The sequence below is a fragment of the Haemaphysalis longicornis genome, unplaced genomic scaffold (assembly GCF_048455015.1).
Source record: "Haemaphysalis longicornis isolate Haplotype H1 unplaced genomic scaffold, Haemaphysalis longicornis Haplotype H1 scaffold_6, whole genome shotgun sequence".
Classification (NCBI taxonomy): Eukaryota; Metazoa; Arthropoda; class Arachnida; order Ixodida; family Ixodidae; genus Haemaphysalis; species Haemaphysalis longicornis.
In genome coordinates this window covers 174429009-174452316 of record NW_027526407.1, presented here as the reverse complement: position 1 = coordinate 174452316, position 23308 = coordinate 174429009, and the positions used below count along the sequence as shown (strand labels likewise).

Here is a 23308-nt window from a genome sequence, read left to right as displayed (position 1 = left end):
TCATAACGTTTCGCCATCCAGCCATTTATATCGCTGACCCCTGCATTGCCAAGAACATGCCGCTTAGAAACAATTACCGATTGTCTTCTCTGACCGGGAGAAGAAACAATTTTATCCGTCTGCTTGAACAGAGTCACCGATGGTGATGTGTTGGTCTAACCATGTGGAAATTTTATTTTCAAATGTATAGTCATGCGTTTCCGTCTCTTTGGTTTTTTGTCTCGTTCAGCTCGCCTCGGTGCAGTCAGCACGCAAAGGGAAACAATTTTTTGGCCCAAGGTACCAGGTTCGCTTTTGTTTGCTATAATTATCTAGTGCCTGCTCTTCCGTTGTCTGCACTTTCGAGAGATAAACACGTCTCCAAGTCACAATCCCCAGAGTCGGTTTTTGACACCACGGAAGTTCTGATCTCACACCAGACATTAAGCCAGCAATTCCGACCTTGCTGTCTAAGCACCGATGTTCCTATGCACCGCACCGTTATAGGTAAACCGCGTTTTATTCCCTGCCACACATATCGCGTTTCCCATAATAGAATACAATAGAATACATTAGAATACAATACCATAAAATATTTTATGTTATGCTATAGAACGTAGACGACATGCTGAAGCGGAATAGAGGTATCCTTTATCGAATCCCTAGCCTTCCCTTATCGTAATAGGTCAACAAAAGACGGTTCCGTACGCTTTTTGCGTCGACTGTCGGGTGCTGAGCAAAACTAGTAAAGACGTCTACCCAATGCTGCCAAAGTCAATGCAGTGTAAAACTTCTTCAACCGACCGGTCAAAAACACCGCAGTTTTCATGGTTTAGCTTCATATTTCCTTTGTTTCACACAAAACTACGCTTCTCGTGCTTCACCTCTCAGCTAATACACATGATTTAATTTTTGCAAAGCAGCGCTCAAAATTCTCAAGCACGCTCTCACGTCTGTGCCCGAGATCCATGATTTTGACCAGATGGCGGACACTATTCTACATAAAGACGCCATTTGGCAGGGCCAGGGTATCAAAATACTGTATCTGTTTAAGAAAGCTGTATCACTTTCGAGCGTAATGAGGCCTGCCACATTTTCCTCTTTTCTCTTCTTGGCTTTCTTGACTGTCTACCCCTTCTCCCGCCTTAATTCACCGAGCCCTTGATTTCCCGTGCAGATTCCATAATGCATAGCAAGGGTCTGTGTTCTGGCAGTGTTGCTGCCATATACAGCTGAAGAGGGTTCAATGCCAGTCAACAGCCCACGAAATTTCGTAGATGTTCGGATTCCAGCCCGGGCATTCAAAAGAAGGGGCGCTTCATCCCGAGCAGTCGCACAGGACCAGGTGACCACCCTCAAGTGCATATATATAAATATATAGAGTGGGGACCGAAAGGCGTGGGTTCGGTCCCCACTCTGGGCGCGTGTTTTTCTTTCTTTCTCTCTCACCTAATTATATTAATAATAATAAAATAACAATGTAACTTCACTAACAGTAAAAAATAATCTAACCATTCCCCTATGCCTTCTTTGGCGTTGTAGACTGCCGGCATTTCTTTCATAGGCCTCTCCGAATGTTGTCAAATTTTCCCGGTCCTGTTCTAACTGCGACCAATTTATCCCCGCAAACTTGACCTCATCTGCCCATCTTTCTTCCGCCTTCTTCCACGCTTGCCTTCTTTAGGGATCCACTCTGTTACCCTTAATGACCAACGGTTATCCTGCCTTAACATTACCTTCCCTGCCCACGTAAATGTCTTCTTAATTTCTCTTCTAATATGTCATTCTACGATGGGCACAAGAAACATTGAGCCTTACACCTAGTGATAAAACTGTCAGAGATTTATGGCGAGAGATTTTTAAACCTGCATCTCTTAAGTTCATTCATTGCGTCGAAGTAACCTTCGGCCGCCGGCGCCCATCCAGCGTTTTCTTTTTTCCACATGGTGCGCCTTTATTATCGCTTCATTTGATTGCATCTTTGCCACAGCCGAAACACGCGACTAGGTGAGTGTGAAGCGTTGTTTTGCGTGTCCGGTTCAGTGCAAGTAAACTATGTGAGTGTGTGATAGTTCAACAATTGGTATAAAAACACTGGGCTAAGTTTACATAATGGCAGTCTATAGAACACACGATCCACTCACACAGAAGTGCTGCATTCAAGTCTAGATGCCCGTGCCTTATTCGTCAGTATTACCATCTGCGTCACTTCGGCCGTGGCTTCTGTGGTTGTCTTGTAGCGCAAGACAAGTAACAAACCCATCATCCCGTAAATATAGCTCCACGCACGCTGCGAATTGCCAAGTAAAGGCAGTCACTGACGAAACATGTTGGGAAGTCCTTGCTTTCACGATACATACTAATTAGTTACCAAATCAAAATCCACAGCTGATAAACTGAATGGGTAAGCGGTGATAAAGGCAAAGTTCCACGTTAATATCGAAGACATGAAACCATTCAAATTTTAGTTCTTTGCTTTTATTTAAAATTTTCTCTTTATTTCAGTTTATGACCGCCGGATCAAGAATTTGGTTTTACGCTACATCAAGATCGTCTGGTCAAACAACGTGCATTCGTGACAATGTGCATAATGCTACAGCAAAAGGCATTGCCTTTCTGCGAACCTATGTCAACCGGACAGTATACGAGCAGGAGTAAGTCCAAAAATTGTGCCTAAGAGTTAAACCTTTATATGCTTATTTATTTGTTAGTTTCAGTCGAGCGACTACCACTTGTCAACACAAACATACAGCATACGAAATTTCGGTCCGCATACATGAAAGAGGGGGCAGTAGGTACACTAACCGAATACGGCACTGCGCTTGCGGTGTCTTCTTGTGATCGTGTCCCCGTTAATTTGCACGCAGTTTGTTTTTCGAGATACACTAACCAAAGTCAAGCCTTTACTGTACGAGGGGAATAAGTTACAACAGTGCAAGATTCACACTCTTTCTGTGGGTGAGCAAGCGTTGGCCAACTGCGTGACTGCGCCGCGAAATTTCATGAGCACTGCCAAGTATATAAACAGTAGAAATAATAAATAATGATGAGGAGGACACAAGGGGAAGGGAGTAAGAAAGGCAAGAACGTAAGCCTGCAAAATATAAAGCAAATGAATAAGTGAATTTTCCTGAAACAAACTGAAGTAAAATGTAAGAAATTTAGTCAAAGCGTTTTATAATAATTGGCGAAGCGGCTAAACTGAATGACTCCACCAGAGAATTCTGTATTCAAATAAAATGGACAATTAAGCAATTCGTGCAGCAGGAATTACGTATAAAGTGTGCGAATCAAGTCAATACTGTAAAAGGACTACAACGCAATGTTTGAATGGTGAATAAAAATTATTCAAAATAATATTCATAATATTCTACATAAAAAGGTAGGTATAAATGTAGGTGATTATGCTGAATAAATAAAGTTGAAAAATCTTGCCAGAGAGCCCAGTTTTTGTAGATGTCAAAGCAAAGCCTGAGTTAAAAGGATTCCCTCCAAAGAGTAATAACTATCAGGTGTGTTGACTGAAAATAACAACTCAAACAGGTGTACACGCCCTCCAAAGTGCCCCATGCCCTGACAAAGTTACCGAAACATGCACGTGCACAATGCAATACCAGTCTATCATGAAGTAATTCTCACAATTTAGAACACACATTTTTGTTCTGTGAACAAAAAACATACTGTGTATTTTTTGCAAAAGCATTTACAGAAATATTATTTATAGGGAAGCATTTCTTTTCCTAAAACGCTGCAATGGGAGCCAAAACAAATTGTGTTTGTTCTTGAGATACTGTGAGTGAGTGTAAAACGCCCCATTAAAATACCTGTAAATGAGTGATAAAGAAGGAACATTTGTGATATGTCAATAAATTTTGGAGTCATAGACGGCCACGCCACTTGTACCCCTCCGCGTTTGATATACGTGCAAATTTAATTTCGCTGACGTAAAGAGCTCCTCTAAGTGTTTTTTGCAGGCTTAAAACACGACGAAATATTTTGCATAAGCTCCAAAATAGGCATTTAAAATATTATAGTGTTGGAATTAAGTGATGCTGTGTTTGTGCGGAATAACGTATTCGGAAGCCTGGGTTGTTTTTCGAACTTCAAAATACATCGGCTGCGGAACTGGGAGCTGCTACTGTGGTGAAAAAAGAAAGAACGCTGCTACTGTGCTAAACTGTAGGTTCAGCACAGTACTGAACCATAGAATATTGTAGGTGTACCTTTTTTAAGGTAAACCATTCAGGCATAAACCTCCAGTCATAAACGTGGATGTCAAATGTGCTTCTCTGATGGAGTTACTCAAAATGGTTAAAATCTTCTGAAGATGACTCACAAAGTTTCGGAGAGGTCATGCCAGCTGAATATACAGAATACTGGAAGAGTTTATTAAGCTTGCTGCATTGCTCAGAGCATTCGGAACGACAGCTTGATATGTTCATTTCCTGAGGATTGTCTCGGCTTCTGGTAGAGAACCACGCGGTCAGTAAGTTCACTGCTCGTACTTGCTTTGTGACCTTTCTGGGTGATAGGTTGCGGGCCGAAACTGACCGAGCATTTTCACCTGATTTGACGTTAACAAAAAAGGTGGAAAGTTTTGGTTATAAGTGAGGTTTCTTTGAGACATTTCTACACTGCAAAAAAAAAACAAATATAAAGGGAAACATTTACAAAAATATGCAAGTATCCTGCTCAGTCGTTTGCGGAAGAATTGTGAAGAAAAGTGTTTAGTTCGAATGAATATTTTGGTGCAGATTTTGGACCAAAAACTTTCCACCGAGGCGAGCACATGTTTTGATGAAATATATTTAAGTAACATACTGTCACGTAGCCGAATACGACCTAAAGAAAAAACAAGTTTATTGGAGTGATCTTGTGCTCCCGTAACCACTGAAGGTATACAAAGGCGGCGAAACAACACTAAGCAAAGTGAGTGCGCATACTTAAGTCAGTGAACCGAATGCAGGGGTGTTTGCTGTGCGGGTGTTTCCCAAACCGTCGAATGACATCGAGAACACTGTAGATAACAAAAACTTTCTAGGACGGTGTGGTTACTTCAAAACACTCTCCGTATCAAAGGAGATAAGACGTGTGGCATAAACAGAAAAAATGGAACACGTGCTTCACTTGCGGCAAAGATTACAAAGCCAGCCGTAGCGGTGCGGCAAAAACAAAACATAAATAATAAACCCAATGCGTGGATCGCGACATTAACCCCCTACCCCCACCTCCTAAGAGTGGGTCAACCCGGTGCTAAAATAAAATTACAGTCCGAACAAACAAAAAAAGTCGCTCATCGTGCGTAGTAATGCTTTAGGCAAACCACGAGGACGACTTCGGGCCGAGTCTATCGTCCTGATGTTCCGGAATCACTTAAGGGGTTCACCTCGTAGGTAAGTTGGCCCACACATCGTGGAATCTGTTAGGGTTCGAAAAACAGTCGCAGAAGCTTCTGACTTAGTTGGCGTCGTCGGATGGGAGTCCAAACTCTCACAACATCCGCGCGTGGTACGCCGCGTCTAGGCGTAGAAGGTTTCTGCGTTCTTCATCCTCCAGCCTGCTTCTCAGTTGTAGGACATCGAGCTTGCTGACGGGCCTCCTCTGCACGACAAACGTACGTTTGAACGTCGGTGTTGAGATCGACGTCTTCTCCATGCGGAAGCATGGCTTGAAGCATCGTAGTTCGGCCGTGTTGTGTGCACAAGCTCGAAAAGGATTCATCTGCGCAGTTTCCTGGATAGCCGTATTGCAGGCAAACGTGACATACGGAAGGTATTCGTCTCAACTGTTATGTTCAACGTCGATGTACATAGTATATCAGCGATTGTCTTGTTCCTACGTTACATTAGTCCGCTCATTTGGTGGCAGTACGCCGTGGTTCTTCCCTGATCTTTGTTGGTGTAGTGTAGGATATTTTGCATAAGCTCAGAAGTAACGGCCGTTCTGCGGTCCGTCATTAGAACTTCAGGGGCGCCAGGGGCGCACATTTCGAGATAACTTCACCTGCCGTTCTTGTCTTTTGGTATTTGGAAGTTCGCTATGGTGGACGTTTTCGCCGAGTTAGCTGGGACTCCCGGGGCGTTGAGCTCATGGGCCCAGAACTTGAGTTCCTTTTAAATGAAACAACACTTTTCAGGCTTCCGCCTTTACACTAGTATACTCAGGACCTCGAGAACAGACTCCAACACTCGAGGTGTTCGTCGAAAGTCCGTTCCGGGCGAATACCACAGCGAAGTTCATGTATACAAGGAGAATGGGTCACCTCAGGCCAGGTTGCAGTTTCCACGACTTTGTAACGTAGGCGGCGCCATGCAGAGCCTGACATGGCATCGCCTTAGGCTTGTAACCGCCGTCCGTCCGGGGTATGAATGCAGGCTCCTCTCCGTTTTTCTCGTCTTCGCATGGCAGAGGTTCTCGAGGGCGTGTGGATTCTTGCATATGGTACACGCCCTTTTTGATGATTTTATTCAGTCAACGACAGTCAACGCAGAACTCTGATGGTTTTTCCTTCCCGAGTGCGACCAGCACAACCCAGGGGCTCTTTGAAAGCTCCATGATGTCGCCGCTGAGCATGCCTTCGACTTTCGTCTGGATAGCCTCCCGTTCGTGGGAAGAGAGGCCGTGCGCTAACTCTCGCGTAGGTCGGGCTCCGTCTTCGGTTAATATGTTGTGCTTCGCTAGAGGTGTCTGAGGTAATTTTCAGTTCGCCAAAAAACACTCACTGTAGCGACTCAGCCAAGTCAGTAATTTGTTCCGTTTTTCTAGCGACAGCGCCTAGTTTCCGCCGTTCGGATGCGGAAGCCTGAAAACATCTTCAGGTGCCAGTCTGAAGTCGGCGACCGCGATGATGTCACTTAATTTATACGTTTCTTCGAGGAACGCATTTTAAGTGCTTTTGTTTAAATGCGGAACTCATGGGTAAAAATTACGGACCAAAACATGACATTTGCTCGCCTAAAGTGCACAAGGTCTCTTGCGACGCAGACACCATGGTGGAGGAGAGAGAATAACTAAATTTCTGGCGAGGCTCAGTCCTAGCGAATGTCCCTCAGGTTAGGGGGGCGCGCCAGGTAATCCTGAGCCCTAGTGGCGGTGAGCACCTGTAGCTTGGGGGAGGAGCTCCCGGTCACCTCTACCAAGAAGAGAGAAAATGACCTTTATTAATAAATCCTGCGAGGGGGGCGGGATTCACCACGCAGGGCTTCACCGCCCCCGCCTACCCTGGGCCTCAAGGGGTACCCAGGCCTTGGCTTCGGCTACTAGGGAGCGCTCCCCCAGCAGGAGGGTCTCCCGTTCGCTTCTGCCGGCCCAGGGCTTCCTCGAGCCGCTGGATCGCGTATAGTTGGTCGCCCTCATCCGTCGAGCGGATGCACTTCTCGATGTCCGGTGGTAGCGGGCCGGGGCCCCGCACACCCCGCACAGGTTCGTCACAGTTCCAAAGTATGTGGGCCAGGGTGGCCAGTTCCACCCCGCACACACAGCACACACCGTCGCCGGGAATGTCCGAGCACATGTGCCGGGCCAGTGCCGGCGTCAACAGTGTCCCGACTTGTAGCTGTCTGAAGAGCACGCCCTCGTGCCTCCCCAGCCCCCGATGAGGGACGGGAAGCTCGCGGCGTCCCTCCTTGTACCACGCCAGTATCTCACTGTAGCCGGCTAGGGGCTCCATGTTGTCTTCCGTCCGCAGGGCTTGGGCACGGGGGGGCGTCGCGCGGTGTACGATTTCTCACGCGACGGCGTCCGCGCCCTCGTTGCGGTTGGGCGTACCGCCGGGGAGGGCTCCGACGTGGGCCGGGAACCACCTCAGCGTTGTTACAGTCTCCTTTCCTCTCGGGAGGATTCTCGCAGCCGGTCTTCCGACGCGACCGCGGCTGTAGCCTGCCACGGCGGCTCGGGAGTCGCTGAGTATTGTAGTCATCTCTGGGCAGTTTCTTAGCGCCAGCGCTATGGCTGCCTCTTCTGCCTGTTCGCTCGTGGCCGCCCGGACGCTGCCGGCTGCCACCATCTCCCCGTCGGACGCCCTGACCGCCACGATTGCGTAGCGTCTCGGCTTACCGCCGTACGCCGCCGCGTCGACGTAGGCCGCCCGCTGGTCTTCCTTGTGCGCCTCCGCCAGGGCTCTCGCCCTCGCGAGTCTTCTCTCTTCGTTTCGTTCCGGATGCACGTTCCGCGGGAGCGGCGGCACCCTCAGTGATCTTGCTAGCTCTGCGGGCAGGTCCTCGCGATCTTCCCCGGTCGTCGTTGGACTCGCCCCGACGCTCTGCAGTATCATTCTTCCCGTCGCGGTCGTTCCGAGGCGGGCAATCTGCGCCGCCCGTTGGGCCTCCCCGATTTCCTCCAGGGAGTTATGTATGCCCAACTTTGCCAGGGCCGCGTTACTGGTACATTGGTGCAGTCCCAGCACCGCCTTGTAGGAGCTCCTGATCGCCGCATTGATCTTGTCTCTTTCGTGTCTCCGCCACGCGTGGAAGGCTCCTACGTACGCGACGTGGCTCAGCACAAACGACTGCAGGAGGCGTAGGAGGTTTGCCTCCCGCATGCCGCTGTGCTTCGTGGATACCTGTTTGACGAGACGGGTGGCCACCCCAATCTTCGTCAGGAGCCGTTCCAGGGCCGTGTGATTGTCGCCCCCAGAGTCTAGGTGCATACCCAAGACTCTGAGGCCCTTACCGTGCGGGACTTCTGTACCGTCTGTTGTTCGAAGCACGATTTTCTCGGCCTCCCCTCCGACGAATTTTCTCCAGTATCCGGTCGGTGGCAGGATCAGGAGCTCGGACTTTTGTGGCGAGCAGCGCAGTCCCGTGCCCCGGAGGCAGTCTTCGACCGTGGCGATTGCCTCTTGTAACGAGTCCTCCATGTGCCCGACGGTTCCCCCCGTCGTCCATATCGTGATGTCGTCCGCATATATCGTGTGACGGATCTGCTGCATTTGCGACAGTCTCTCCGCCACGGGGATCATCACTGCGTTGAACAGGAACGGGGAGATTACCGCTCCTTGCGGGGTTCCGACGCTGCCCAGCTTGCGTTCGTCTAGGGTCAGGTGCCCGATCTGCAGGTTAGCCGTCCGGCCCGACAGAAAGGCTCTGATGTAATCGTACAAGCGCTTTCCCAGCCCGAATTTCTCGATCTGTTGCAGTATCGCCGAGTGCTTCACATTGTCGAAGGCACTCTTTAGATCCAAGCCCAGGACCGCCCTCGCATCGGTCTTGTGGGGGGTCTCGAGCAGATCGTGTTGGAGGAGCAGCATCGCGTCTTGCGTGCTCAGCCGGGCCCGGAAGCCCAGCATGGACGGTGGGTACGCGCCGCTTCTCTCCATGTGCGGTTGCCATCTGTTGTTCAACACGTGCTCCAGTACTTTCCCCACGCACGACGTTAGGGAGATCGGGCGTAGGTTCTCGAGTCCCGGAGCTTTGTTGGGCTTGGGTATAAGTATCGTTTTGTCGTGCTTCCATTGTTTGGGTAGCTCGCCTCTCCGCCAGCACTCGTTATAGTAGCCGGTCAGGGTCGTGATGGCTCCGTCACTCAAGTTTCTCAGGGCTTTGTTGCCGATCCCGTCGGGGCCGGCGGCCGACCTGCAGTTCAGCTCCTGTACCGCTCGGCGTACTTCCCACTCTTCTATGTCGGCGTCGAGCGCGGGGTTGTCGGGTCCGCCGTACTTGGGGTGCCGTGCTTGCTCGCCTTCGGGTAGGTATTGGTCGTTGAGGCGTTTCTTTACCTCATCCTCCCCGTGATTCTTGATGGCCACGTGCAGGATCTGCGCGAGTCTGTGCTGCTGGTAAGACTTGCTCGCCGTTTCGTCCCGCAGGCGCCGAAGCAGTTTCCACGTCTTGCCCGCGTGCAGCTGGCCGTCCGCTTCGTTACACACGGCGTGCCACTGCTTCTCGCAAAGCTTCCGGCTGTGGCGCTCGATTTCCCTGCCCAGCTGCGCGATTTTCTTTCGTAGCGCCCTGCTGTGCCTTCTCTGTTTCCACCTGCCCTGCAGAGATTGCCTGGTTGTGGGGGTGGGTTGGATGAACGGAGCTGGGGTAAACAGGGCATTCCCAAATGGCGTGTGTCGTGTTGTCTCGAGCACCACATGCCAGCCAGTTTGGGTTGGGATATAATGTGGTATAGATGGGGTGGAGGACCTGTCTCGTGGGGAGGGAATGGGTCTGTAATTGTCGCCATAATCTGTTCAAGGATGACAGAAGAGACGTGTGACGGGACGGAACTTCTAGCCGCTGTAGGCGGTAATGAGTGGTAATGTCGCTAAAAGCAGGGGTGGTGAGCGTTCTGTGCACCATGCTGTTAGAAGTCCACGTCTTGTGCTCGGTAAATGAGTCATCGAGCGGCCAGATGGGCATTTTCCGCTCCGCCAAATCCCGCGTTACAGGGTCCAGTGCAGGATTATGCTTTGTTGGGAGTAGGATGGGGTAGGAGAATTTGGCGAGCAAGGAAGGAGGTGTGCCTATGCGCCAAATTTCGTACGGCTGTCTTAGAATCAGAGAATATGTAAGAAGGGGGTAGTTGCTGTGTTATGGCCAGCGCTATTGCTGCTTTATTGGCCTCGTGGGGGTGGGCTGTGCGGATGGTGGCTGCCGCTGCTGGGATCGTTCGGTCTTCTGTAATAATATCAGCAGCGAAAGCTTGTCGGTGTTTATATTGAGCGGCTTCCCCGTAGATGGATGGTTAAGCGTACGTGTGCCAATGCGCGGGACCTTCGTCGGGCTTCGTGGTGGGTAGGATGCATGTGACGGATGAGAGGGAGGGTTTCGAGAAGCAATCCTTGGTCGCTCTCTACGATAGCGTCAACAGCATAGATATAAAGGTCAAGCCGGATGGTGATCATTGTGCTTACGGGAGCTGCAAGGGAGACGTGCTAAAGACGTGATCATCAGCAGCATGGTGTTCGGGGAACGGTTCCGGCGTCACGGAGTTGTCGGAGGAAAAAGTTATCGACTTCTCTGCCGATCAGTTATTGCGCTTATTTCCGTTAAAAAGTTCATTCTGAGAATTACGTGGCGGGAGGAGTTAGGCAAAATGGTGAACGCGGCACTGTCCGTTTTGCCGTCTATGATGACGCGTGGTCTGCACGTTCCACTTGGCACTCCAAGATGCCCTTCTGCTGTGCGTATGTGCGGACAATCCCCTCTGGCCGTAAGTTTGTTCAGCTTAGATGTGAACGCCCCGGTAATTACCAAGTATCTATAAGGTCGAATACATAAAAGCCATTGATGGGCAATGGGACATCGAACGTCGCTTTCATCGTGTTCTTCGTGCGTCGGGGCGTCGTACCTAACCTTGTCCGTGTTGGCGGTTGTGCACTATGCGTCGTTGTTGTTTTCGCCATACCACCAGCAGGTTCGGTCATGTTGGGTACGCGTCGCACCATATGGCTGCCGTCATGTTCGGGAGTCATGTCAGGGATAAAGAGGGAATTGCGGGCTCACGGCATGTCGTGAATCTCGGTGTCGGTGCCATCTTCCGTCATTTGGCGAGTTTTCTTTTTTCCGCCACTGTGCCACTTCCCCTCTAGAAGTTGCTGCATTTACTTTCTCAAGTGCGGCCTAAGGGACCTTCCACTGTGCAAAGTCAGCATTGCTTGTGCGGTTCGGCCAATATTAAGGGTAAGGCAATGGCGAATAAATAAAACGGGTGGTGCCAAGGCTTGTTTGAGATAGATACTCGTCCATCTCTCGTAGTCGTTGGCCAGGGAGAGCTCAACGTGCGTAGATGGAGATATCACGTAGCCCGAGCATCTTGTATGGGCAGCTAAGATAGAAATGGTTGGCCTTTCGGCAGCGGTAGTGGAGTGGACTATTATCAGAAGTTCGTCATACGTCCGTCTTCCTCGGCGTCTGGTTTTGGGCTGCATGGCGTGTGGCGGGTGACAGGGGATGGCGGTACGGTGGTGATTTGTGACGACGGCTTGGAACCGGGCTCGGTCGGCGAACAGCCGCGGAGTAGGTGATAGCTAGTGGCCCTCAGGGTGCTTCCGATGGCGTAGGAGAGCCCAAAGCGTGTTGAATTTTTTCCCAGGGCCCTTTGCTTATAGGATCGCCTCTTGTGTTGAGGCGCTGTTGGGAAGCGTTTCCGCACCTCCTTCCTGACGGCTTCTGGTATTGTCTCCCGCATTGCATCACCGGTGACAGCCACAGCATCAACGTGTCCGAAATTAGCGCATTATTTCGGCTGTCGTACTGCCTCGTACGAATGTATAGCATCTTCTTCATTGCGTCAGCCTAAGAGGCGAATTCAGCAGCCGTTTTGGCGGGTGGCGGATAAGGCAGGCAAATATTTCTTGCTTTACTCCTCGCCTCAGAAATTTCAGTGCCTTTTCTTTCGTCATTTCTGGCTCTGCGCGGCGAAATACTCACTTCACTGCCCCGACGAAGATCACGACTCCTTTGCTGGGGTGTAGAGTTCCAGTTTCAAGCAAAAGCGAGTCTCGTTCTTTTCTCAACACGGTAGTAAAAAGCTAAGGAACACCTTTTTCAATTTAGTCCACTTGGTCATAGACCTCTCGTGGTTCTCAAACTAAGTTCAATTTGCATCTTTTAGGTAAACGAGAACATGCCATAACGTTTCTTTATCTTCCGACCGGTTGAACATCAAGAGGCGCTCCAGCTTCGACAATAATTCTTCTGGATGTTCAGCGGGGCTTCCCGGAATGATGGTTGTTCCCGGGGCTGCTGCAAGGCGAATGGCGAAGTTACTTCTCGCACCATGGTTGTGGCTGCTGTGGTCATTTTCTTGGGTTTTCCTGGCAAGAGACTGCAATCGGCAGTAAACCTTGCAGTCGAACGGACAGTTGGGCTAGTTGGTAGCTGTTCATCTTGAAGGTGGAAGTGCTCACAAAACAGGGAAGAAAGTAGAAACGATAGCGACAATAGCGCCGTGTCATCTTTGTTCTTTCTAATTTCGTCCCTGTTTTGTGAGCGCTTCCACCTTCAAGATGAACCTTGCAGTAGCCGGCCGGCTTTAGGTGGACTGGCTTGGCGCCTTTTAGAAGCCATAGGGAGCATAAAGGGTGCTTACGCAACAACTCAACCAGATGTAACAAAGCCACAGACGTTGCATCGGTCTTGAAGGAAGGTAAGTTTATTGTAGGCAGTTTGTGCTCCCAAACTACTCGCATAACACAAACGCGACCAAATAGCAGTCAACAACGTGACGGTGACGGGCGCGGCTGGTGTCGGCAAATCGAATGCCGCGGCTGCTTCTCTGCGGACGTTTGTCTTTCGGCGCGAGTGTTTCTCGAACCGTCGAAATATATCCAGAACACTGTAGGTCAAAGCAAATTATTCTAGGCTGGTGACATTTGTTCGACACACCCTACCTATGAAAGAAGATAAATCTCGCGGCATAAAAAATAAAGAATGGGACACGCGCTTCTCTTGGCACACAGATAACACCGCCCGAATCAGCCGCACGGTAAAAACAAAACATAAATTAACAAACGCAATCCATGGTTCGCCGCAGATGACCGACACTGTCATGCCTAAATATAGGTGCCGGATTTCTTACTTACGCTTTTGGAAACACCCAGAAGCAACACTTCTACACAACATAGATACAACCTGCCTGAGTAGTCTTCTGGTCACTAACATTCCTCCCCAATATATATAACCGCAATACAACAATATATCACCATCATCGTGCAGTATTTAGGAAAAAATGTCACAAAGGCACCCAGACCACAACAAGCGGAAGAAACAAACTTTGGCTGGAAATGTATTGAGCTTAACTTAAAACCGCTGCAACATCAGCGTAGGAAAGCGGATATTGCTAGCAGAAACTTATTCTGTGGAAAAATAAAATGAAAAAAAATGGCCATACGTGTACTACTGCACTGCAAATGGCGGTGAAAATGGATATTCATCTGCCGCCCCGGCCACGCAGCATATCCGCTCTTCAACGTCACCTTGCACGCGCTTCACCTCCACTCTCGCTCTCCGCCTGCTAAATTGGAGACACGCTTGTTCTATGTAAATCGGTCTTGTTCTTTGCAGTGCTAGCGATGCCTGGTGGGAGAGCCTGTAGCTTTTTTATCTTTATGCTTAGAACTACAGGAGCCGCCGGTCTGTTCTTGCGGTTCTTGCTTTTATTTCGCATGAGATAGCCTGTACGCACTATGTATAAGATATATTTTTCTGACATTCCAACTTCAAAACTAACGCAATGTGAATATTGTCGAAATAAACGCGGGTTCCTGAGTTTAAGTGCTTACATTTTGCTCACATGTACCTTATATTCTTTTTTGGACAAATTCAGTTGAACCCTGTCAATACGTTTTTCACCGGAGCGGCCAAAAAACGTAACACCCTAGAAAACATTAGATTGAGGAAAGACAAGAAAATGGGCTGGCGTGTAATTGGCGTCGTTAATTCCCCCTATCTAGAGCAGCATCGTTGCCATGAGGTCTGTAATAAGGTATTAACTATGTGCTGTCATGGTGCATACATATCTAAGTGGATCTCCGAAGTGTCAGTGTGGTTTGTTTGCAGTCCGCGCCACGGCATTTCTTCAACGTGCCGTAGGATCCTGACGGATTCAAGGCGTGGGACAGCACGATTCCGCGGAAAGAACGTCAAGGTTACGTCACAAACATACGGCTGTAACATTCAATGTGGGCCTTCACATATCGTTAACTGTTTCGAACACATCGTGAATGGTCAAACTAGGATATCGCATGGCAAGTGGACCCTCAGAGATCGCGCGCTGCCTCGTATTTCTCCTCGCATACCTCAGCACCTCTCAAACTAACGACACCAGTGTCATGAAGTAAAACACACGAAGGGGTGTTTGCGTCCTGCCAAATAGATATGAGCCTTTGTGCGACAAAACTGGCGCAAGTGACAATAAGGGTGGTGTAGAAAGCGTCCAGAGTAGCAAGGAAGGAGCAGCAGACGACGCGCCAAAATCGATGATGATGAGGATGATTGCCATTAGTTTCCCCTTTGAAGCGGGGTGATGACATGTCATCTTACTAAAAAGGACTAAAGTAATCATGTTTTACACTTTTGGTTTAATACTAGCGCTGCTTAGGGCAGCCACTAAAAAGCTTATTAGGCCCGAAATACTTTTTTTCCCTGTTACATGTGGTAACTGTCCTAGGCAATATTCCCCTCTCTGCTTTTCGTCCACCAGCATTCTAATCTTCTTTTCCTCTCCTAAACAGCCTTGAAGTTAACTTCCCCTGTGATACCCTTAAATCCTAGGGCTTCTGGAAGCCCAATATTCCCTTTATGCAGATTTGGATGGATACCTTCACATTCTAACACTATGTGCCTCATAGTTTCTGTTTCTTTTCCGCAGACCACGCATACCCCATCATTTTGTGGATACTTCCCCACAAAACTCTTAGTTCGCAGGCAACCTGCTCTAGCCTCAAAAAGCAGAGCACTGCCCTGGGAATTATTGTAGAAATTTTCCTTTCTGATTTTCAATTTCTCAGCCCTGTACATCTCGAATGACGTTTTAGCTTCCATTTTTTCCCTTCATTTATTCGTTTCGATCTGCCTTGCCTCTTTTTTGGTTACCTTGGCTGTTTTGGATTCTCCACTGTTCTTTCCGTATTTAATCGTTAGCCTTCTAGTCTTCCTTAGCCACTGCGTGTCCACGCTTTTCAAGCATAGGTATTTAAACCCTTAGCTGCCCACCTTCGATGATCCACTGCCCTAAACCTCATTTCAAAGCATATTTTACTCTGAGCTTCTCTAACTTCAAACGACGCCCAGCCCATATCTCCCTGGACTGCTTCGTTAGTTGTTTTTCAATGCGCACCTAAGGCCAACCGTCCTACCGTTCTATGGTTTACTTGAAGGGCTGATAGGACGCCTGATTTTAAGCAGAGTACAGCATTCCAAACGTGAGACCCGGAACCATTACTCTTTTCCACATTCCTCTTACTACTTCATATTTGTTATACCCCCACAGAGCTCTATGCTTCATTATAGCTGCGTTTACCTTTCCCTTAACCTTAAGTTGCTTCTCGTGAGTTCTTAGGTAGTTATCCCCTTCGTTTATCCACACTCCCAAATATTTATATTCCTTCTCTCTAGGTAATTCGCCTTGCTGGATAGACACTACGTCAGTGGTGGCATCATTGAAAACCATTATTTCTGATTTTTCTGCACTGAAATTTAAACCGAGGTCGGTGGCTTCCTGGCTGCTAATATTTATTAGCCGCTGCATATCGGTTTGGTTATCAGCTAAAAGAACGATGTCATCTGCGTATAACATTCCCAGAATTAGCTGTTGTACCGCTTCGCCTTGCAGCATATGGGTTAGGCTAAACCCTACTTGACTTTCTTCCAGTTTCTTTTGTAACCCTGCCATGTAAATCATGAACAGTATTGGGCACAAAGGGCATCCCTGTTTCAGCCCCCGATGGATGTTGATCTTCTGGACGCGTTTCTGTCCTTCCCAAGTAAGGTGCACTCTATTGTCTTTATAGATTGCTATGAGGAACTGTACCAATTCGTCGTATAATTCCTGGAGTTCCAACATTCTCCACAGCCGCTCTCTGTTTACGTTGTCATATGCCCCTTTAATGTCCAAGAACGTTATCCATAGTGGTCTACTCTGTGGTTTTGCAATTTCAATGCATTGCGTTATCACGAACAAATTGTCATCCAGTCGCCTGTCTTGTCTAAATCTATTCTGCAGTTCCCCAAGTATGTCATTTTCTTCCATCCATGCTTGAATTTCTGATTTTATCGCCTGTATTACGAATCTATACACCACTGACGTTACTGTGTGTGGTCTGTATGAATCAATACTGGCTTTGTCTCCTCTGCCTTTATATATTAAATTCATCCTACTTTCTAGTCAGTCCTCTGGTATCTGTTTGGTTTCTACCACCTTATCTATTGCCCTCTAAACGATTCCTTACTTTTCGGTCCAAGCAGGTTTATCAGTTGAATTGGTATTCTGTCTGGGCCCACTGCTGTCTGGGGGAAACCTTTTGCTCTGCTTTTTTCCAATCAAGGTTCCCAAACTTATTTTTCTTTCCGCAGTCTTCTCAACGCTACCTCTCTTCAACGCTACCGATCTGAACGCTACCGCAGCGCCACCGCCTGGTCGGCGGCAGCACCGGGCTGCCTTGCGGTACTGAACGCCGCGCTGTTTGCCAACTCTCCAAATATAAAAACGCTGCTCGGCACCATTACAAGAGTGCGGCGGCGGTAACAATACAGTAATACGACTCGGTAACATCACGCACTTCCGGCGTTCCCAAGTGATACTTATGTTGTAAGCACAGTGATGACAGTGATAGCCCTTTCCTCGGATAGTCATCTAGTGGCGGCCTCTCCAACTCGGTTGATGTTTCTTGTAGCCATTTCAGTAACAAAGCACTTGCCATGACTCATCTCTAGCCAAAATGGCGGTGCCCAAGCACCTCCGGGGTGCCCGGTGGCGACGCATCAGACGGGAACGGGGGCGCAGTTGCGACGTCGCAGCGTGGTTCGCAATACATGATATCTTAAGGGAGCTATGCTGGGGCCCATGACAAACAACGTAACAGCCAGGAAAATGCAACAGTGAGGAATGTAAAGACGGGGTTCTACTGTATTAGAAACTTCTATGATATACGCGCCCAGCTTTATAAGTTTGACACATTCTGCCTAGGTATACAATTTTCGACAAACCCTCTTCTATTGTCGCTTTCGGGCGCAATCGAGCGACAGACAGACTTACATTTTGCGACGAATATATATGTTTTTTTGCGTTAAAATGAGTGACGATATTGACATCCACAAACCGTTCTTATTCGGAAACGTTTGGCCAACATATGCGTCTTGTTACAAACAGTTTGTACTCCTGCTCACGAAACGCAATCGAGTGACAGACCGGCAAATACGCAGTCTGAAAGACGAAAGTTTCCGCCTTTATTCAGACTATGAAAGAATCGTCTAAAAAAAGCTGAGGCAAACTTTTTGCTAGGGTAAAACTACAACTCTCTAAGGACTGCTAGGGGTACATACGAGGAGCCCTTATCTTGCAGAATGTGAAGAAAACACCGCGATGACAAAAGGGATGATTATAAAACAGTTTTATTGCCATGATAGCAAAGGATACATTTTTACACTTCCCACAATGCGCATCAATAACTTAAAATGCGTGAAGAAAAAGCAAAATTTTTTGAGACAGCGAACATTTTCTCTCCGCAAAAAGTGCGGTGTTTTTCTCTTTATGGACATTTTACCGGAGGTGGTCCTTCTGAAAGTGCTCTTTCAAATTTATTTTGAGTTGGGCACGGCAAATATTTTTTTTATAAAATTCCAAATTGATCACTCAGTTTGTACTTATGGTTTAGAGAAGATTCACATTACCCACATAAAACGGTAAGTACATTATCACAACCACTAGATTTGTAAAAGCTAGTCAAGGGTGTAAAGTATTGCTAATATAAAGGCCGCGTTTTGAAAGAATAGAAATGAGAATTTATAGTTATCCTTTCTTCTTTTGTGGTAATTGTTTACGTCTTCCCAAATCTGGGGTGCTCTTTTTTGCAGACATAGTGAATGGGAATCGTTCATTGATAGAGTGTAAATAGGAGTCGTTAGATTCCGAATGCCAACGTTTCTGTTTGGCAGCATTACAGTGACAATCACCATTGTAACATTTCAGCTTTTATGTCATTCAAATGTATGGCTTTTCCTTGAATACAACGACGATGTTGGTCAGAAAAATGTGTGAGTACCTTCTGAACTGCCTAGGGCAGCATTTTTGAACACCATACATTCTTAGTTTAGTGCGAATAAGAATATTTTGGGAAACACCCAACAAATATTCTTTTAGAAATTAAAAAAAAAACATTGTGATTATAAGTTGCAAATGATAATTATATCTACAAGGTCGTCGGGCGGCGTTATGTACTTTGTTTGTTGAAAGTAAATTACATATAACATATAAAGTTACGTTCCTTCCCTCCTAAGGATTTCCGCTACCTATTCGAACGACTTAAAAAGCACCCACGGGCAACTAAAAAGAGAGGTAACGCAATTAATTGAATCTTCACAATAAAGGTGAACATGAAGCTATTTTTCCACATATTAAAGCATTATGCGCCAAGCAAAATATATAACCGAAACACAGTCTTACCATGCTCTATAAACATTCTTAGAAATGGCTCGTTTCTGAAAAAAATGCAGTACCCATATAGCAATATGAATTTTACGTAATGAATAGATTGCGGAAAAGCTTCTTGCCAGAATTCCGATTTATTACGCAGCAGCTAGAGTACTTGTTATTTACTCTATACACTCACGGGCAACCCCTACTTCCGTAAATGTTCAAGGATATCCTTATAGAAGCACGTTGGCACGCTAAACATCAGCCAGACACGCAGTAAGTCAAACCTAGTAATACAAGAGATCAATCATACAACCTACTTTTCTTGTTGCACTAACGGCTGGCACTACCAAAACTGTAATTTTTGGAATGTCTAACTTTTTATTCATTAAATGGCAAACGTGGTTAAGAAAAATTTGCTTCTTGAAAAAATTTACCGTGCCGAACTTATCTGTCACATTTTAAAGCTATTCAAAGCGTAATAGTTATTGCATAAAAGAGGTGACCCGATGCACGAGAAAGAACATCAATACGGTATCTAAAAGCTAACGTAACTATGCGAGAAAAATATAGGTAATACAAGACAGACATAAAGGGGCTTTTAGGTTGGCGGCCTGTTAGTCCTTCTCTGACCTAGTAATGTACTTGTCAAAGCACCGCGAACATTCTTACAATAACCCGACACTGCCTTGTTTTTCGTGGGCTGTTGTTTTTTTCTGTTACTATTCTCGTTAAGTACAAAATTTCTTATTATGGGGTGTTTATTAAGCACACAATGCATGTGTGTCATCGAAAGTTTCTACATCCGTTCTTTGAAAAAATCGGTTTTATTTGCGTTCGGTTCAGGGGGCGGCAGATAATTGTAATTACAATGCAGATTTGTGTTTGCATGCTCCCCAGAGTAATACAGTAATGCATTACCACCACGTTAATTTCAAACTTAGTCGGAAGCGTAACGCGTATTGTCTAAAGTGTCAAGCTTTGGCGGTATACGGTGTCACAAATTGCACAATATACTATTAAAAGAACTACCAGCAAAACCACTGCATTACACCACTGAAAATTTCGATTAAAGTAGAGCCGTGCCTAATATGAAACAATGGAAGGATGAAGAAATGACATATTTTTGTAATTATCGCCTCGATTTTGCTTTATAATAAGCGAGAACACTAAGGCACTACAAAATTCTTTCTTCGCATGAAGATACTTGATTATGATTTCAAGTGTCACTTCGAGGAACGCTCCTGGGGTGTACCTACCGTACCATGCACGGGCACTCCACATACTGTCTCTATGTGATATTTCGTAAACATATACCCTTGCTACTTGAAGAGCTTTCGAGCATTTCTTGGGGTACGTAGGAATAAGCGAGATCACAGCAAGAGAACGTTTTATGAGTGCAAGTGTCCGGGTCATTTTGTTCTAGCCAGGATTCCAAGAGAATAGAAAGCCCACTACTGGGTTGCTGATCATCCGAAAGATACCAAATAACTTCTAAGACTTCTTAACTAATACTTCAACGAGCCTTAGTGATCAAGCTGAATGCAAGGTATAGGTTAAAGCTTATACAAGCTTATCACCCGCATCAGGGAATGACAATAAAGCTCTATACAATATCCACAATGATCAGCTAAGGGATCACCTCAGTTCCCGATCATAATGACAGACTTAAACCAAAAGTTTGGTGAAAAGAAAAAAGAAGAAGGGGCAGTCGCAAATAATAAAATATGCATATTTCGTGGACCAGACACATCAGAAGATAAACGCATCTTCCGTAAACAAAATAATTTGAAATGCCCGGAAAACAGTCAAAATTGTGGAAGTCTTATTCAAATTTGCTTCATTTTAACAGATAAATTACGTACTGTATGGGGCACCGAAGAATTAGCAACATTACGCGCAACAATATTAGCGTGAACACGTGCGGAATAACCATAAATCTTGGAAAAAAAAGACAGAAACTAGCACATAAATGGGGCTGACTCAGAGCCGAGAAGCATAAGTATAGAAGTCTCTTCGGAACAAATTGGCGCTTCGAACCAGTGAGAAACAGGACGCCATGGCCTTGCTAAAGACAAAGACGATAACGGTAATCAGAGTCAGCTATAGCTCTTGAATAAGAAGCAGGTTGGAAAGAAGCTGGCCAACTCACCGAAAAAAAACGGAAAATATTTTTTAGAATAAAAAAGATACAAATTTCTTGAATAGTAAATGAAATTTAACTTCCTCAGCAGGTATGTTTTCGTACAATTAAAATTAGAGCGTACAACCACAGAATAATTGAGAAAAGGTGGAAATAAGGAGGAAGCCTAAAAGAAACTAAAGAGTGGATAGTTATTGACAACAATCAGAATACATGCACATGGAGATCAGCATAGTATGGCTGTGCCCGCAATGAACGTAATAATCATAGAGAGAAACAATTTACCTCAGCAAACACAAACACGCTGACGACGTTAGTCTCTGCGACAATACTTAGCCTACAATCTTAGCGAGGCAGAGCTCAATAAAACTAAATCCGCAGTAGGAAAGGCACTCAAGGACGTGAAAAGTATGACAGCCGGAGGTAAAAATCGCAGAACCATTGATTACTCATATTGTGGATTAGATATTTTGAGAAAGCTCCGTAAGCTATTTTCAAAATGCCTAGAGAAGTAAATGGGGCACATATCTACGTATACGACGTCATAAATATTGTCTACAAGAAAGGACGTGCAAGACAGCTTAAAAACTAAGCACCCATAAGCCTAATATTAGCCCTGGTATGGAAGTAGATACTGAACCGTACACCACATTGTTATCACCAAGTAACGCAAAATGCGCATATTAAGGTAGAATAATGTGTCGGACACTTTTAGACAGGTAAATTGCATTATTAGTACACGTTTCCGCAGATATGATAGCCCTAAAAGTGTAGGGAGACAGAGAGACTTCTACCAGACTTTTTATTGACATTTACTAGGACTGTACATTGATTACAAACCTCCAAAAGATAGGATAGGGGTTTGCAACCAGAAAGAGAGTAAGACAGAGGAATGCCACAGCGTAGAAATATTTCACAGAATGCCTGGAAGGAATATGGAGGATGCTTAACTTAGACTGATCTTAGAAAAATAAACAGGAAATACATAACTCATTTGAGATTTGCAGATGATATTCTTTGTGAAGTTGCTGGAAATGCTATGCGATGCAGAAATTTGTGCAGTAGGGCGCGAGATAAATACACAAAATAAATATTTGTTTGTAAAAGAACTGCATGCAGCTTCATCCGCACGTCTAAACAATTGCTACGAAATAAAGGAGGAAATATCTACATTATGCAATCATTTTAGACGTGATTCTGTTCACAAGCAAGAAATAAGTGCAGAAAAGCTACGGGCAGGGGTGCATTCAGCGACAATCCCCAAAATATGAAAGTGGGCTACATCTCAAACCTAAAACAGTTACATGTTCCCACGCGCATTGTTGGTGATGAAATACAGGGCGCAAAAAACGCCTTACAAATTGTTTTTAAGAAAATGTTAGGTCAGATTACCGGGCAATGAAAGGAGGTATAGTCAGAGTAACGCTTCGGAACGGAAAACCAGCACTCTGTATCAGGGAACAAACTCAGGCGGAAGACATAAATGTCCAAAATAAAATTCCAAACAACATATTCAGCGGTGAACTGACACCCGATGGTCCACGAGTATAGCCAAACAACTAACAAGAGTTTGCAATAAAATTAGGGGTATAGAGATATCTGAGTGGAAGGACGAAAGGTCGGTTGCGAAAGGTTATCTTGGAAAGCGCACGATAGAAACCGGTGGATGTCAGCGAAGGAGGCCTTTTCGTTGCAGTTAACTGAATGTGCCGTGAACATCGATACCGATAATGAAAATCATAAACTACCAAAAAACGTGTTTGTGTTCTTTGAAGACTTACCTTTCTTACATATTTCTGTTCTTTTTTTTTACAAAGTGTAACGCTCAGGTTTTTGTACAGAGAAGACAGTTAGACAATTACACCAGGAGGAATTTTTTTTTAAAACGGTGCTCCCGCAAAATTAAAAGAAAAACGTATAAATTAAATATGACCTTTGGGAAAATATATAATATAAAACAGGCAAAAATTCCGCTTTTGGAAAAACGCTAACACAACACGGTCCTGAAAAAGAGAATATAACGTAAGATATTGTTTGGAAGAACTACGTCGAAAACGCGAGAATATACTGTCCGAGCATCAGTAAAGAAAATGCTGAACGAGCCTCATTTGAAAAGACGACCTTACA

The 23308-nt window shown here is 46.1% G+C and overlaps 1 protein-coding gene across 3 annotated transcripts in view; it reads left to right on the top strand.

Moving 5' to 3' along the window:
* LOC144142071 (uncharacterized) overlaps positions 1-23308 on the top strand; it is an 88617-nt gene that overhangs the window by 28012 nt on the left and 37297 nt on the right. For all 3 annotated transcript variants that reach the window (XR_013316812.1, XM_077673499.1, XM_077673500.1), the window contains exons 2-3: positions 2485-2633; positions 18595-18659. Coding sequence is in view for 2 of the 3 variants with exons in the window: in XM_077673499.1 (XP_077529625.1) it covers positions 2485-2633; positions 18595-18659 (214 nt within the window). In the remaining variant the exon portion in view is untranslated. The remainder of the gene's footprint in view (positions 1-2484; positions 2634-18594; positions 18660-23308) is intronic.